The 14775-nt window shown below is 46.0% G+C and overlaps 1 protein-coding gene across 17 annotated transcripts in view; it reads right to left on the bottom strand.

Annotated features, from left to right (window-relative positions):
• The window catches only part of TENM3 (teneurin transmembrane protein 3), a 1268347-nt gene that overhangs the window by 7827 nt on the left and 1245745 nt on the right, over nt 1-14775 (bottom strand). For all 17 annotated transcript variants that reach the window (XM_027077054.2, XM_027077058.2, XM_027077059.2 and 14 more), the window contains 3 exons: nt 13845-14080; nt 6011-6307; nt 1320-2931 (listed from right to left, as the gene is read on the bottom strand). In XM_027077054.2, coding sequence (XP_026932855.1) covers nt 1320-2931; nt 6011-6307; nt 13845-14080 — 2145 coding nt within the window. The remainder of the gene's footprint in view (nt 1-1319; nt 2932-6010; nt 6308-13844; nt 14081-14775) is intronic.

The raw sequence follows: 14775 nt of genomic DNA, 5'->3' as shown, positions 1-14775 counted from the left end.
AATGAGACACCCGAAGGAGAATACCATGGGGGTGTTGCTGAGTCAGGATTCCGAACGAAGGGAGCGTCAGCTGGTTCGCACGGAGAAGAGCTATGACAAGCTTTCGGCAGTCTGGGGAAGCAGGAGGCAGATGTGAAATGAACAGAGGGCAGCATTTTGAGAGCTGTACCAAGAACTGAGAAAACAGGCGTCTCAGTATGCCTCCAATATTGCGCAAGAAAAGAGCCAGCCTGGAGGAGCATCTAACACAAGCCAAAACAAAACGGAAAGCCTCACACCAAACCAAAAACAAAAAGAGGAAACAGGAAAGAAGCTGCTTCCAGGAAACATAAATGCGGCACGGAGGGTGATTATGGTAGTGTAATTCACGAAAGGAAGGTGGAACCACAAGGATTCAGAATCCATGCAGTGGAGGATGAGCGGAGGAGTCAGGAACCAGAGCGGTGCTTGCATAGCCCTGGTCTCTCTCATCTTGGTGGTTTTGTGGTGGCAGAAGTGGGATCAGATGTTTGTTTTTTTTTTTTTTTTTTTTTTCCCCCACCTGGATCATGCGCTAAACTTGGGAGAGATCTTCGTGTCCCCACACTGGCAGAAAAACTAGTGTGTCTGTTAGTGGTGCCATCGTGCAAGAGCTGCACCAGGTGGCATTCAGACAGTAGTGAGAACGGAACCGGGACCCACTGGCTAAGCAAGTGGTGGGAGAAGCGGTTCCTTGACTGTCCCAAGGTGATGGTGGTGGAGAGGGATGAGATGGTGAGTCACACTGTGCTGTGTGCCACACTGATTCTTCCATCAGAGCTTCACACACGTATAAGAGGAAAACCGACAGGACACATCTGTAAGGTAGTTAACCGTTCAAAGCAGAACTGCATATATTTTATCACATCTTCTACCATAAGGTAGGCATTATTCTCCCCGTTTCATTGTTAAGGGAACAGACTAAAAAAAAAATATATATGTGACTTGTGTATGAAGCCACACGACTTAACAGAGACAGGTTGGGATTGGAACTCCAATTTGGGGGCTCCCAAGTTCACCCTGTTTTCCATACCCCCATATCACCTCTCTTCATTCAGCATCATTTCAGAAAATTGCGGCCTTGGGCATTGTAGACAGAACAGGAAGTAAAAAAACCATGTCTCGGTTTCCCTTTTTGGCTTCTCTGTGGTTTCATAGAGAAATAAATACCTTGAGAAGGTTAGGCATTTGATTTTGCGTGAATAAAATGGAAGGGCAGAGAAAGAAACTCCGGTTGTTCTGTGTGTTCATATAAGGATTGAAGTTATTCAGCACTTGGAAAGGAAAAATAAAATGCTTACCTGTGATGTAATCTTTCACATCATGGATTTTGCTTGCAGGGTTATTATTCCTAAACATGTAGAGGTTAAAAGGAGCTGGGTCCTTCCCAATTCTCTTCCAGATTTCTATGTCAGGCGTCGTCCATCGTCCTGCCAAAATATCATAATCTCTTTCCCCAAAGTGGATTAATTTTGTGAGTGGGTCATATAAGCCACCATGAAATCCAATTACCAGCTGAAAGTCAATATTGGAATCAAAATAGATTTCGCCATATGCAGTATACTGAATCTGTTTTAGCATAAGCCCATTGCTACTGAAAACGGCCAAGGGTGTCCCTGTGTTATCTGACGCAATGTAGAATTCATCACCACTGCTGATTTCCATGGCAAAAAGATGTCCTTGGAGATCATAATAGAGAGAAGTGATTTCTGAGCTGGAATGGTTGTAGACGTGAGTAATCCTAGTGGGATAGGTTAAGTCCGCATAAAAAAACTGCAGGTGCTGTCCCAGACTGGTTTTGCTAGATACACGCCTTCCCAGGCCATCGTAACGATAGATCACGGTCCAGCCGCTGCCTTTGCTGTAAACGCGAGTCAGAAGCCCCTTGGAGCTGTACTCGAAGATCTCTGTGCCTCGCTGACGCAGGAACCCATCTTCATCCAGCCGGTACTGAACATCCCCCAGTCGAGTGATTCTGTCTCGCAGGTCATAGCGAAGAGGCGTCAGACGCGCACTGCTGCTCGGGTTCAGCAGATGGAGGTTTCCGTTCAGGTCATAGTTGTAACGCCACATGATCTTTTCATTCAGATAAACCGTCTGGAGCTGCCCATCAACATCGTATTCGTAAGCGTATTTGGTAGTGTTGGCAAAGGGCCCTATTTTAATTTCTCTTTTGGTTACCCGACCCATGTTATCATATTGAATCGTAATCCAGTACATGAGGGATCTGAATATCTCATACTGAATTTCCTTGATGCGGCCGTGGGCGTCAAAGTGCTTTGTGTACGTCATTACGGCCGTGGAGATGATCTGGTTAATGTCGTAATATATAACTCCAAATTTTCCGAACTGCTCAACTTTGCCAGAAATGTCATCAAACTGATAGAGATCAATGGGCAGTGGCGTCTCATTGATGACACCCTGCATGCTGGTCACTCGAAAGCTGTTGTCATAGCTGTAGTCAAATCTCGCATTTACCATCCCGTCTTCGCTGAAGCGGAAAATCTGCCTGTCAATCAGGGGACCAATCTGCCTGTATCTAATGGTGCAAATAAAACCATCACTCTGGAGGTTTACGGTTTTCAGGACGCCCGCTGTTTCATCGTAGGTAAAGCTGACTCTCGTGCTATCATATAAAATTTCCGAGAGCCTGGTCTGCCTTCTGTACTTGAACAAGACCCTCCGACTCGTACCCAGGAAGGCCGTTTGCAGAAGGAGCCCTTCCTCATTGTAGTCCGTGATGACGGAGGCGTTGCTTTCTGGGGGGTTGTATATGTTGCGGTAGTAGCCAATGGACCGGATGGTCTGCATGGTGTGGCGAGCCACGCTCGGCATGGTGATGGCCGACAGCCGGTCCCACATGTCATATTCGAAGATGTACTGCCTCTGGCTGTGGAGCAGGAGAACCATGGACTGCAAAGACAGAACATACTGTTATTCAATATTTTCGTGAGCAGGGGAAGCAAGAGCAGAGATTCGGTGACCACATATACACAAACATTCCGCTGGAGAAAATGATTTTCATTTTAATTGAGTTATCCTTGACCTTACATGTTGTTAACGATTCCCTGCCTAATTTGCCTGGACGCTTAATTGTGAGGGGTTCTGCAATTAGTGGCTCAAGATTCATAATGTGCCACTTGTCACAATTGTACCATTCTTCTTCCAGGCACTCACAGCCAGGCAGCAGATTGTCGATGGATTTGGATAAGTCATAATACAGGCACGCGCGAAGCTGCTTTAAAGACAATATTTCAAGGAGAAAACAGCATATGGGAAATGCGATCCTCTCCATAATTAGCAATTATTTAGTGAGGTGGCTTTTCCCCCTCATCTGATTGAAGAGCCACTCAAATCATGTTTTCATTTCCAGTGCATCTGGGGGAGGAGCGAAGCATTCAAAATATTACTTTATGAAGAAGAGACATAAAATGAGCCCACACTGGAGAACGTGTGTGGAAAGCATCGATGTCGACAAACACGGCTAACTCGCACGATGGGAGCCGTAACACGGACCCAGATGCGGTTTTTGTTTGTTTGTTGGTTTGCAAATGCTTACCTGTCACCTGGAATGACAATAAAACCTGCATTTTGAAATTTCCTTTTGTAAGTAATCGAATCTGATTTGAATCCCAGGTGCTGTAAGAATGGTTTCTGGGCTGCATTCGACTTGGGAGCTAAGTTAGGGAGTGAATAGACCTATAGATTAAAAGGAGCTCTGCTCGTCCGCAGAAAGACAAAAGGCAGTCATTTATTAGGCCAGCCTGAGAGAAGCTCAACCCTCAGGCTCAACAGTAAACAGTAAAGCAGAGCATGGGCGATTGCCTCCTTTGAGGAGGTCTCCTCCACACCCCGCGAGGCCAAATGGAATGACCGCAGATCTAGGAGCAGGTGTGTGTTAGGAGCCCTCCCGGGACTCAGGCTTTGCTCTTGCCAGAGAAACACATAATCCCTCGTCCAAGGCTTGCTCCCTCTCTCTTTACTGTCCACCATCTTTGAAAGCACTTTGGGCGACAGGCTTCTGCTGAGTGCCCTCTGCGGGAGCACCTAGGGGCAGTCTTTGTCCGCAGGCTGTGAGGTGGATGCCTTGGACGGTTCCCGACAGTTGGCATTGCGCTAAGGAAGGCTTGGATTCTTGCTAAATTCGTAGGAAGTAGTACCTAGCTGTGTAGTCATTTAAAATCCCGTCTGATGGGAGTTAATAAAATATTACTTGTCTTGCTCTGAGTAAGTTTTGGCCTAGCGTGCCTGTCCTAGCAAGGAAACGGAAACGGTCTGGGTGGATCTTAGGGATCTGGGAAATGATGAAAGCACTTGTTGGCTTCTCCGATCCCCACTGAGAATGAGAGTGTGACTGATCTCAGTTACCGCTGGTGTCACTTCACGACAGTGGCTCTTATCAATGACCTGCTCCTTGTCTCCTTTGAAACATTTTTCAGCGACATTTATGATCACTACTATCAATTTTAAGGGTCTGGGTGTTTCTGTTATGCTTCTCTGTAATGTACTTAATTTAAATTGGGAAAAGCACTCCAGGATATGAAATGGGGATCCATTCCCAGTTTCTTCAGGAGAAAGCTGTCTTGGGGTTTGTTAGGCCAGAGGGTGACGTGTTTCCCAGGCACGAGGACCGGTTCCCAGGGAAGTGTGTGTATAGTGGGGCTTCCTCTGTGGTCTCTCAACAAATCACGGGTCGAGTAGCTAATGAGTGTGATGAATAGCAGGGAGGGAAACTTGTCATCTAATGGGCACGGTCCATTGTCTCAAGGGTGAGTCTCTTCGAAGGAGAGCAGATAAGCAGGTCTGTGAGACAACAGACTAACTGGCAAGTAGGGTCCTGGCTGGAAGGACTCCGAAGCTGGGAGGCGGCCAGTGGTGACCTCTGAACCTGACACTGGTTCTCTGGAAGGGTGGCCTGCGTCTCTCGGCTGTCTAGAAGCAGACGGGATGGCTCCCATGTGGCGGGGTTAAGGTTTAGACTGAGGAGTGGTGTAGAGCACCTCAAAGTGAACAGGACCACGTAAGGGGAGCACAACAATGGCACGGACGTGAGTCTCAGATGCGACAGGTCACTGTGTGCGATGCGCGTAAGGCTGGAGGCGGTCACCATGAAGCGTCGAGTTTCTAACTTAGGCTGCTGCATGCTCGGGGGCGTGATAGGTATTGAAACGCAAAATGGGACCATTTCCCAGCGCTAAGGTTTGTCTCAAAGGCAAATGAAACCCTCCGTGAACGCGCTCTCTGGTGGATTATGTTTTTTAAGAAGGGAATTGCAGGGAGGTGGCCGGTTCCCTGTTCTTTTTCTTTCGCTTTCATCCCTCTGGACCACAGTCACTGGCCCCACACCTCTCAGACTGCGACTCGGCATCTGGCGCGTGGAGAACCTTAAATCATTTTTGGTGTTGTGCCTAGAGCTGAAGAATGGACGAAAGTCTTAAGATAGGATGCTTACGCCCTGGATATGCAGAAGAAATGAGAGACGCCACAGAGCACCTGAAATGTGGCTTTCTAAAAAAAAAAATAGCCTCTTTTGGTTAATAATGCATAAATAGGATCTATGTGCTTTTTATGGCTATGTTGATGCTCTGCCAGCAACAACACAAAAGTGACAGCTTCAACTGTGCTAACGTAAGGCTCTTTCCTAAATGAAAGAGCTAGCACGGAGATTATTTACAAATGACTTCCATGCTCAAGGTCTCATTTGGGGATGTTGTCGATGTACAAACTTGGCAGGTGGACAGTGTGATTGCTTGTTTGTTTGCGGCATAAATCACTTAAAAGGGTCTCAGGTAGTAGAACTTAACTAAGGAAAAACTACTTTGCTAATGCAGAAATTCATCACTGCGGTACCAGTGTGACTTACATGTTGATGCTTAGAATAACAAATGGAGCTCAGTCACATGCCACCGTTTTTCTCCCCCGCAGAGCCCTGGGTGATCGCTGAGAACTACTAATCATTGCTTCCCTCTTGACTCTCACGGCACAGGCGTACCTTTTCTAAGTAGGTGTAACTCCACGTTTTGCCGTCAGCGAAGACCCGAGACACGATCCTCCCCTGGCCGTCATAATCCACTTTCTCGCTAGTGGTTCCCCGCTGGACGCTGGCAATTTGACCAGTGGATGAGTAGGTGACGTTGACGGCCATCAGCTTGCTGCTGGGCAACCACAGAGTTGGGTGTCCCGACGTGTCGTAGGCAATCCTCAGCAGGAATTTACGGTGGTCATCATAGATCTTTTCTGTCTTTGTTGTTCGATCAAAGTCAACGGAAAGGAGGTTTCTGCCATTAACCTGTTACAACACAAACAGCACGACCACATACATCATGCTATTCCAACGCTAGTCCCTTATTACTCTTCAGAGTCCCCCACTATTGTTTAAACACCATTTATGATGATGGATTCTCTTTTGTCAGTAAATTAATTTAGCAACTTCTTGGGTACAAGTGCAAGGCAGTAGATTAACAGCTCTTTTAAAAGGTTTCATTAAGCAGAAAGACAGCCTGGCGTTTGTTCAAAACCTTTTCAATTAAATGTTGTAAACTTAAAGTACAACCGATAAGGAAAAATACCAAAACGTATTTGCTTTAACGTTTGCCCAGAAGATATGAAGCTGGTAAATCACTGTAAATTCCTCAAGGCCCCTCCCTCCATAAGACCCTGGAAAATAATTGCTTAGTAGAATAATCACGGCTACATTAAATAAACGTGGTAAATGTGACTCCGGCCCTTTGAAGAACAGGTTAAGTAGAAGTTGGAACCCCCATTACTGTAAATTATTAATGAGTTTCAATAGCAGGAGGTTACAAACACGATCATTGCTTTTGGCCCAGTGCTGAAATGTCACAAGTTTTTAGAATGCCTTTCCCTTTGATAACATCTGGTTAACTGGCAGGGACTTCAGATGCTCTGTTCCTGCATCTACACGGTCTGAGTCTTGTGGTAAGTTTACAAATCTAGCACCATGTTGTTGTAATAGGGTCTCTCTGTGGCTCTGTGCAATGTCTACAATCTTTGACTACATTTGGCTATTACCGTCTGTGATCCAAGGCACGTACAATCCAGCATTCGTTCCGGCAATGGAAATGTGGCCTCGGTTAAACTCTACTTTAACGGGGTCCCCCGGGTGGCTCAGTCGGTTAAGCGTCCGACTTCGGCTCAGGCCATGATCTCATAGTTCCACGAGTTCGAGCCCCACGTCTGGCAGGACAGAGCCTAGAGCCTGCTTCGGATTCTGTGTCTCCCTCTCTCTGTGCCTCCCCTGCTTGCACTCTGTCTCTCTCTCTCAAAAATAAACATTAAAAAAAAATTTAAACTCGACTTGAAAAATGGATTTTCTACAGCAAGATAGAAGCTTTGGGGGGGGGGTGACAGCTTGTACCTACCAGAATGTGGATTGACTACTGGATTGTTAAAAATTAAATGGGAAAAGCTTACCCTTACTCGAACACGTCTTAGCTAGAACTTTCCAAACGGACAGCTGCCACTGATCGGTTACGCACACATAGGCATGCACGCCACATCCACACTTACATATATGTGAACATATATGTGTATGTGAACATGTAATACACATGTATATTATGTAAAATCTGGGATAAAACTAATTTGTGCAGTCCATCATTGACATTCAAGCCCCATGAAAAAGTACTTTTTAGGCTGAAAATTTTCCAGTCGGTGGTCCAAGGGGAGTATTGCAAAGTCCATGGAAAGGTACAGAGAAGTAAAGATATAAACCACTCAGAAGTTCATGCTTAACAGGTGAAGTGATGCTGGGGGCACAAAAGCACCCAGACAGGTGATTCGCGGACACTGAGAAACGGTAGAACCCCGGACGGAAATCAGGACATCTTCATTTTCCAGTTCAATCCTTTCAGATCCAGCTGCGGTGGGGGAAATAGCCCGCTCTGCCATAGGTGTGTCAGGTGTGTGTGGGGTGGGGAGCTGGGGAGAGGAACCCAGGAGTCTAGAGGCTTGATCTCCATACCTGACCGGGTCTACAGGCAGCGTGACTCTGGGCTTTCGCCTCTCCGAAGCTGTTTGTCGATCTGTGAAGCGCGTGCATGAGAGGCTTTAGGCTTCTGTCAATGACCCTGATTGGATTCTGACTGGCCAGCCAGCGAAAGGCTTTCTGGGTTTTCCCACGTGGACACGTCTGCATGTTAGTCCCTGCCTCACGTGAATTTTGTGAAACCTCACGAGCTTGGCTTTGCAGACTGCTTTGCGGACCTCGGAGAGAAGCTGCTAGCTAACATTCACAAATATGTATTTTAAAGCCTGTAGGAGGATTTGATTTGCTATCAAACTGACTCAATACTGAACTGGCAGAATCCAGCCTTCAGCTTCTATTTGCACAAAATTATCGATGCCTTAGGAAGAGGGTTTGCACGATTTGAACGGTTTCCTATGGTTCTTGTGTTTCTCCGATTGTGATTTAAAAGGGAAAAGACCAAACAAAACAAAAAACAATGCTGAATGTTTAGATTTTCCCTCTTTTCTCCTTCTTTGGGTTATTCCAGGCTGCCAACAGCCATGTGAGCCTCACTGTGTAGTTCCCACGGACTGTACTGCCCACAGGATTGCCTCATCTGTTTGTATTTTACGTCGTATTCATTTTAATTTTTTTTTTTTTTTAATTTTTTTTCAACGTTTATTTATTTTTGGGACAGAGAGAGACAGAGCATGAACGGGGGAGGGGCAGAGAGAGAGGGAGACACAGAATCGGAAACAGGCTCCAGGCTCCGAGCCGTCAGCCCAGAGCCCGACGCGGGGCTCGAACTCACGGACCGCAAGATCGTGACCTGGCTGAAGTCGGACGCTTAACCGACTGCGCCACCCAGGCGCCCCTTAATTTGTATTTCAATTCTTTATTGCCTGCCTCAACCACCCTTTATCTCTGCAGCGTCGTCGCCTCTGGTTAGAGCGGGAGCAATCTGGACGGCAGGCCTGCTAAGAGGGCCTGGGTACTAACCGGAGACGGGCAGGGAGAGGCCCGGAGCCCGCCTTTTCACCGCCTGCACCCCTTCTATGGCACTTGACTCGTTTCTCTCGTTTGTGGACAGGGCTACGCAGTGCCAGAGCACCCAGGTGACGGGCGAGTGGGTGTCATTACAGTAGCCGTTGTGTGTGCCACCATACCGAACATGTCACCATATGGAAACAGCTAGAAGCACTGTGAGACTGACCATCTGGGCAAAAGTTTACATTTTCCTTTCTGTCCAGATGACCACTGTATATGCAATGCCTTTCTTGCGTCCTCTAGCTGAAGCGGTGGGGGAAAAATTAGAATGGGTTGTGTTTTCCCCACCATTCCCAGCACAGGGCAAGGTTTTAACCACCCTTACTGTTTCCAGGCACAAGTCGTTGTTATTCAGTATGTAAAATTTCAAAAGATACTAACAGATCTTTTGTCTTCTCTGTTCTTTCCATACACGCTCAGACTTTCTCCTTCCAGTATTATAAACAAAGGGCAGAAGTCAAGGGACATTTCCGTTCTAGGACACGGTCCTACTTTAACTATACCTTTTTGAAATTATGGCAACTTTCCAACCTTTTTTTCTTTTTTCTTTTTTTTGACAATCATAAAGGACCAGCACTGTTCCACGCCCCAGTGGCCTTCTAATAGTTTTAATATAAAAAATATCAATTTAAATTGAATAGTTCATCTAAGATGAAAACCCTTAGATCAGATCATTACCATCCCTCCAGCTACATAAAAATGAATCCAAATGTCGTGTTTGGATAAGAGATCACCACGAAGTCCTTTGTGCTCCATAGCATTTCTTTCAAGTAAGCACGGAAAATTCCTCATTTTCGAAGATCATGTCCAGCACGACTATAATGAATCACAGCGTCCCTTTGATATTGGGAAGGGGGGTAGTTATCATCTTCCCCGTAGAACGCTTGGAAAACCAAGGCGTAAAGACGTTACACAGTCTTTATGTTTACAGACACAAAGCACAATCAGATTATGTTTACGTATCTGGAAGGTTATGGAGGGAAGTGAGGGAGGGCTGGCTCATTACCCAGGATACTTGGTGACAACATCACGGCTCCCTTGTGTCGCTGCTGGAACATCAACTGGCTGCAGATCGTCTTGTGTCTCTGCACGTCAGCCAGTGCTAACCGCACTGCACAATCCCATCGAAGGCTGCGCCCCTGGGCTCCAAGTGAGAAACAGCATAGCACGCTAACGTGACACGCAGAGGAAGATCGAAGCACGCTATCGTATTTACGTGTGCCTTTAAACACCCTCTCGCCTTTCAAATTTTCAGGATTTCCTTCTGAAACGATGCACTAATTCTTCTCCTTTAAAGCATCTGAATTCTGGGCAAGTTTAGAAGATGGGTTTTCTTTTCAGAATGCCATAGCAGGTTTTTTGGTTTTTTTTATAACTGATTAAAGGCTGGTTCCAGTGTCCAGCAACATGGTAAGAGAGAGACAAGCAATTTTTATGCCTGTGTCTTTTTTATTTTTAACTTGGCCACAAACAAAGCAAGCCATGGAAATGTCTAATCTTTATTTTGCAATGCTTTTTCACATCCCTCGATTTCATTTGCTTGTTATTTCCTACGGTGTTTCCCTTTCGCCTGAATGCATGTTTCATAGAACATGCTTTAAATGTTGCTGGTTTCTTATTTTCCTTTTCTACTCCTTGCTTAATAAAAAAAACTTTTTTAACTACAATATCTGGTGTTATATCTATTATATCTATGTAATCTACTTAGAGTTAGGTTTGTTTATAGCAGTCAAACATTTGCAAGGATGTACTATTCATATAGCTTCTCTCTTAGATCTGGATGCAGAGAAATAATCTGTATTATAAGGCTGGCTTCTCCTCATTCATTCATCAAATAAATATCTGAGCGCCCACTCTGTGTCAGGCACTTGGTTGAATGCAGGCATATACCTTAAGAAATGAAAGGAAGTTTCTGCTAGGAAATAACGGAAGGTAAGAGAGGAGATGTTCTCGGGCAGACTCCACATCCAGTCCTTACACCAGATTTTCAGATCATCACTTTCTCCCCAGAATCTCCCCCTCAGAACCACAGAGGAATGGCATTAGCAGTCAGAGCTGGCACATCCAATCTTATCTTGAAAGTAAGAAACCCTCCCTTGTGATCTCGGCATTGTCTCTAGGAGAGCAATCACACATATCAGCTGGAAATCTCCTTGCAGTGTGACTGAACAGGCCACTCTGAATAGCATATTCTCTGAAATATCTTGCCAAGGCACTGTGGTTCCGCTGTTTAGAAGAAACCAACACCCATGCCTGTGCGCACTCTCTTTTCTTCCCCCGGAGAAAGTATTTGCTTCATTTTGAATCAGGCAGAGAACCAGAGATGTAAGACAGGATTTCCTCTACTCTTCCTAAATTTCTTTTCATGCCTAGAAGAGCCATGTTACAAAGAAACAGAGGATACACTTAGACATAGCTCGTCTCCAAGAAGAGAAGGCAACATGTTGCGTGGTCAGTTCCTGGGCAAAGTATTTCTCACACTCTTCTTTCTTTTGTTCTGTTTTCCTAACCAGGGTGCGAAATGGCTCTTTCTTACTCACCCGCCGTGGGGGTATAAATGCCCAATGTCTGCATATGTGGTAGAGGTTCTCCAGGTTAGGGGTAGGGGATATATAATCCTGCCTTTTATTTAGTTGTAAAGTATTTTCTCACATTATCTCATTTGATTCTGTAACAACTGTGTGAAATGGAGGCAGGGCAGGGTAAATGGTATTTATCCCTTATCTGTATCCAGGGTATATAATACTGTATGCATGGTCTGTGCTATAAGGTCAATATCTATAACATATATAATGTCTGTTATAACGTCACAATGCTACAATATTGTCTAGATAATGTTAACTTACTTATATCCTGACACGGATATCATGGTATACACGAGGCAAATGAAGTCTGAGAGATGTTACGATTTCCCCATAAGGCTCGACATTAACAAAAAAGTGGAGCCTGACCTAGAACGCACGTTTTTGAATTCTAGTCGGCGCTCTGTCATCTCTGGTATGCGGAATGGAGAGCAATAAATGGGAGCAGCATGTTTGTATCTTTTGGTGAAGGAAGTCCTGTGTCTGAGAACAGGTGGGACTGTGTGTGTGTGTGTGTGTGTGTGTGTGTGCGCATGTGTCCGGGGACATCATGCCCATTACAGGGATACAGCTGGATAAGATAAGGCCTGTGAAGTCGCTTCCAGGCTGCAATGGCCCAAGGCAGCAGGGGGCCTGGGAAGAAGTGGAGGGGGGCACAGCACACAGGGGTGCCAGCTGCTACTGATTCCTCAGTTCAGTGGAGGAAAAGGCGGGAGCTACCGTGTCCTTGGGTCACAGACCGACCCTGCGGACGTGATCAAAGCAAGCCTGGAGCTGGTTTTCTTGCCTGTCACTTTCCCTTCCACTCTAGCCTTGCTCTTCCCTTCTAGCGTTCTCTCGCTTTTTCTCCTCACTTCTCCCACTGAGCAAGCCTCTCTCTGGCCTCCCCTAGCTCCCGCCTGCCAGAGCCGCTGAACCGGGCGGCTCGGAGCTGGGGCATCCTGGCTCCCACAGCCTGGATGTGGGTCAGGTGGGAGCGCACAGCACTGGCTCCAGGAGACCATGCATTGAGCGTCCCCAACACCTGCCTTGAAACTGAAGTGGAATCAGAACATAACCTGTAAGTTGGATACAGTCTGTGTTTGATCTACTGATTCTTTCCTACTTCATTTCTATGTCTTGCAAAGAGCCAGAGACAGCATGCATTAGCTGTTTCTTACTCGGAAGGACTGTCAAGGTATATAATGCTGGCCTGTTATAATAATAATTTAGCCATTTTTGGTGCAGGAAAAAAAAGGATATTATTGGTTATGCTTCATGTTGTGTTCTCTCTCCTTGATTTTTTTTAAGTACTTTTTTTTTTTTTAATGGCAAGGGGAAGTAATTTTAGGAATAGTTATCTACATTTATCTGATCAACTAAAATCTGTTTGCTAATAGAAAGGATGAATCAGGTTCAGTTTATAGTGGTCTGAAGGAGGTTTCTTGTAACCTGTGTTTTAGTACCTAATCTGTGTTGTCTCTAGCAAATAGCTGACATAAATCACAGCTTGCTTTCTAGCTATATTTGGCCCATGATGTGAGAGGGAGGGAAAAAAACAAAACAAAACAAAAAAACAACACCCAACAAGGCAATGCAGAGAACATTCTGCACAGATCAATTGCACTAGCATAATCAGAAGTATCGTTGCATTTCTCATAAAAACAATACAAATCAATATTGAGGAGGCAGCAGTCAGGTTCTGTCATTGATATTCTCCCGTGCATCCCAACTACACTTTAAAAATGCTGAGGATTGAAAGAAAGGATCCACCTTTCAATGGCCAGTCCATTTCTTTCTTTCTTTTTTAATTTTTTTTTAACATTTATTTATTTTTCAGGGACAGAGAGACAGAGTGTGAGCAGGAGAGGGGCAGAGAGAGGGGGAGACACAGCATCCGAAGCAGGCTCCAGACTCCGAGCTGTCAGCACAGAGCCCGATGTGGGGCTCGAGCCCATGAACTGTGAGATCATGACCTGAGCCGAAATCACGAGTCGGACGCTGAACCGGCTGAGCCCCCTGGGGTGCCCCACGGAAGAACTCATTTTTAATCATGGCTATCTCGAGAAAAAAAGCTTTTCTCCAAGAGCTGGCTTTTATCATGAATGATCTAATGGCGTGGCGGTTGGAGAGTCCTGGTGCTCTCGGGGAAGGCCCTGCGCCGAGGGCAGGCCTGGACTGGGGAGGGTGACCGCTGGCACCCTCGGGGACGGCTCGGCCCTGTCACCTGCCGTCCGACACCGGCTTACCCTAAGCTTTCGACCAAAGACGTTGACTCTTCCTTGGGCTTGCTCTTTTCGGAACCTCCACTCCACCAAATTTTGCCCGTTTTCTCCAGGAAGGCTCATGTTTCTCTTGGCAACGGTGGGATTCGCCGTGCCGGCCAGGACATGCGGCTCCGTCTGGTAATGCGAATCCAGGCCGCTGGCGTAGATGATTCGAAGGGAGCCGTCGTACCCGATCTGGTAGCTGTTGCGTAACTGATCTGAAGAACAAGGAGCGGAAAACATGAACTGTAAGTCTGGACTCAACACCTGGTTGGCTGTGCAGTCAGAAGGGTTCCACACTTCTCAAATGCTGACCGAACTCCGCTTGTCAGGAAATAAAAAGTACTCAATGACGTCCTTTTAGAACGTATCGAAACAACGTTGATTTCTGGCATTTCCTCCTGTAACAGAACCGGCTGCATACTAAAGGCAGAATTTATTTATTTATTTATTTATTAAAAAAAAATTTTTTTTTTTAACATTTATTTATTTTTGAGACAGAGAGAGACAGAGCATGAACGGGGGAGGGTCAGAGAGAGGGAGACACAGAATCTGAAACAGGCTCCAGGCTCTGAGCTGTCAGCACAGAGCCCGACGCGGGGCTCGAACTCACAGACCGAGAGATCATGACCTGAGCTGAAGTTGGCCGCTTAACCGACTGAGCCACCCAGGCGCCCCTAAAGGCAGAATTTAAAGTCCTTCGCCACTTTAGATTCCTTTTTCTCATTTGCCTGACAAAAGAAGTGAGGGTGAGTCTCCACACATGTGCAGTGGACGTTCTGGAAAGAGCTACCTCTGTGCTCTTTTAGCCAGGGTGTGACTGCCAGGCTCTCAGAAGACTACCCCCCCCTAAACCCATCTATCCTGTACTAAAGACATCTATCCTGTACTAAAGATCTTTCGAAGAGATCTC

The sequence above is a fragment of the Acinonyx jubatus genome, chromosome B1 (assembly GCF_027475565.1).
Source record: "Acinonyx jubatus isolate Ajub_Pintada_27869175 chromosome B1, VMU_Ajub_asm_v1.0, whole genome shotgun sequence".
NCBI lineage: Eukaryota > Metazoa > Chordata > Mammalia > Carnivora > Felidae > Acinonyx > Acinonyx jubatus.
This window is presented reverse-complemented; position numbering and strand designations above follow the sequence as displayed.